Source organism: Aspergillus brasiliensis (genome assembly GCF_001889945.1).
Source record: "Aspergillus brasiliensis CBS 101740 unplaced genomic scaffold ASPBRscaffold_8, whole genome shotgun sequence".
Lineage (NCBI taxonomy): Eukaryota > Fungi > Ascomycota > Eurotiomycetes > Eurotiales > Aspergillaceae > Aspergillus > Aspergillus brasiliensis.
Window position 1 is genome coordinate 472,227 of NW_027137449.1, and position 1,714 is coordinate 473,940.

General features: G+C 47.2%; 1 protein-coding gene across 1 annotated transcript; it reads left to right on the plus strand.

Moving 5' to 3' along the window:
* Positions 1–409: 409 nt before the first annotated feature.
* On the plus strand, positions 410–1,507 carry ASPBRDRAFT_44611 (hydrophobin family protein). Its single transcript, XM_067625241.1, has 3 exons — positions 410–1,056; positions 1,113–1,183; positions 1,260–1,507. The coding sequence occupies exons 1-3, from the start codon at positions 789–791 to the stop codon at positions 1,275–1,277; spliced, it is 357 nt and encodes a 118-aa protein (XP_067477694.1). The 5' UTR covers positions 410–788; the 3' UTR covers positions 1,278–1,507.
* The last annotated feature ends 207 nt before the right edge of the window (positions 1,508–1,714 follow it).

Below are 1,714 nucleotides of genomic sequence, written 5' to 3' on the forward strand. Positions count from 1 at the left end.
GTTCCCTCACTAGTATCTACGGTTCGAATCAAAGGATTACCATAGGTTGAACCACATTAGCCTTGCCAGTAATAAGCTTCTTTACTGAACGCAAAAGAGCTCATGCAAGCATGCCAGGCGCATGGATGCCCTGCGGGTAGTAGAACTGCAAGGTACCACTCTAGCCATCTTCGCTTCCCCACAGCCGGGCTAGTAAAAGTGGGCGAAGTGTTGACACAGGGTATCCTGCCAACTATCAAGGCACGCTGTCAAGATCCACCTACTACACTGGTATGATACAGGGGATGCAATCAGAGAGTCATGGACTGGTTACATTGATACCCCTCGATCCACAGTGTGCAAGGAATCTTCCTAACCTTCCACCAGCCAAGTATGAATCTCACCTGTTTCCGTCTAGGCACACGCGTACATTCCCATCTTAACCATTGCAGACCCATCTTCTTACCCTTGGAAGGGTCATAATCCAAGACACAATCCTGAACAGAAATCGAGGTTCAATGATCGTCGTTAACTGGTATGGGAGAGCGAGAATTGGAATTGTCTCAGTCACGGTGACCCATAACTCGCAAATTTCGTAGATGTCCGCAGCATTTCGAGTACTAAACATAGAAGGAGAATGAGAGAGAGGTCTCCACCGCAAGCTATAAATCCCGTCTGAATCCCCTGCTCAAAGTATCCTTCATCATCAACCATTCACTCGCTCATCAAAGCATTTGCTTCTTTCTCTCTCTTAAAACACTTTATTTCACTACCAGAACACTCGTTCAAACTTCCAACTACCTTTCAAAATGAAGTTCGCCGTCGCTGCTATCCTTGGCTTCGCCATGACTGTCGCTGCTATCCCGGCCGCTAAGGGAAGCCAGCAGAAGCTGTCCATCAACGACGCTTCCGGCCAATGCTCAGTTGGAGACATCTACTGCTGCAACCCCAGCAACAAGGAGGACACTGATGGTCTCCTGAACAATTTGCTCAAGGAGGGTCTGATTGGCAGCCTTGTCAACGGACAGGGAGCTGCCTGTGCCTCCATTTCGCTCATCGGTGATCTCGACCTGCTTGGTAAGCCTTGATCCTTCTCCAAGGGAGATAGCAAAAGACAAACTAACAATCCCTAGCCTTCTTTGAAGAGGACGATGATGACAAGAGCTTCTGCAAGAACACAATTGCCTGCTGCCCCGGCGGAAACGTAAGTTTATCACCAGCTAATATGTTCTTATTCAAAAAGCAAGAGCTTGCTGACTCGGGAAAATGACATGAAACAGTGCGCCGCCCTTGGCTAAAAGGCTCCACATTCAGCCCGATTGGCCTCTTGCAGCTAAAGCAGGTTCAACAGCAACAGAAAAGCTGGAGATTGGGCTTCGTCGGGCATTAATATCACGCTGCAGCCGTTGTTTGCTTTTTTTTTGTTAATGGCCCGAGAGCCCTAGGCCTTGGCCAGCCAATGTAATTTTGAGTTTTTGGTGTCTTTTTAGACTATGTATTAGTTGAGCTTAATAAAAAGAAAGGGGTTTGTCCGTTTCGCACACAGGTTTCATAGTATGTAAGCCCGCTTGGTGTACCGAGTCCATCAATAACACCACTGGCACAGCTGTCGAGAGGGGAATGCGAGAGCCTTCTCTTGAGTTTTATAGTATTCAACATAGAAAATATGTACCGACCTGTTATACAGCCAATTACAAAATACTCAGAGGCAAAGCCAACTTTTTGACAGAAGATC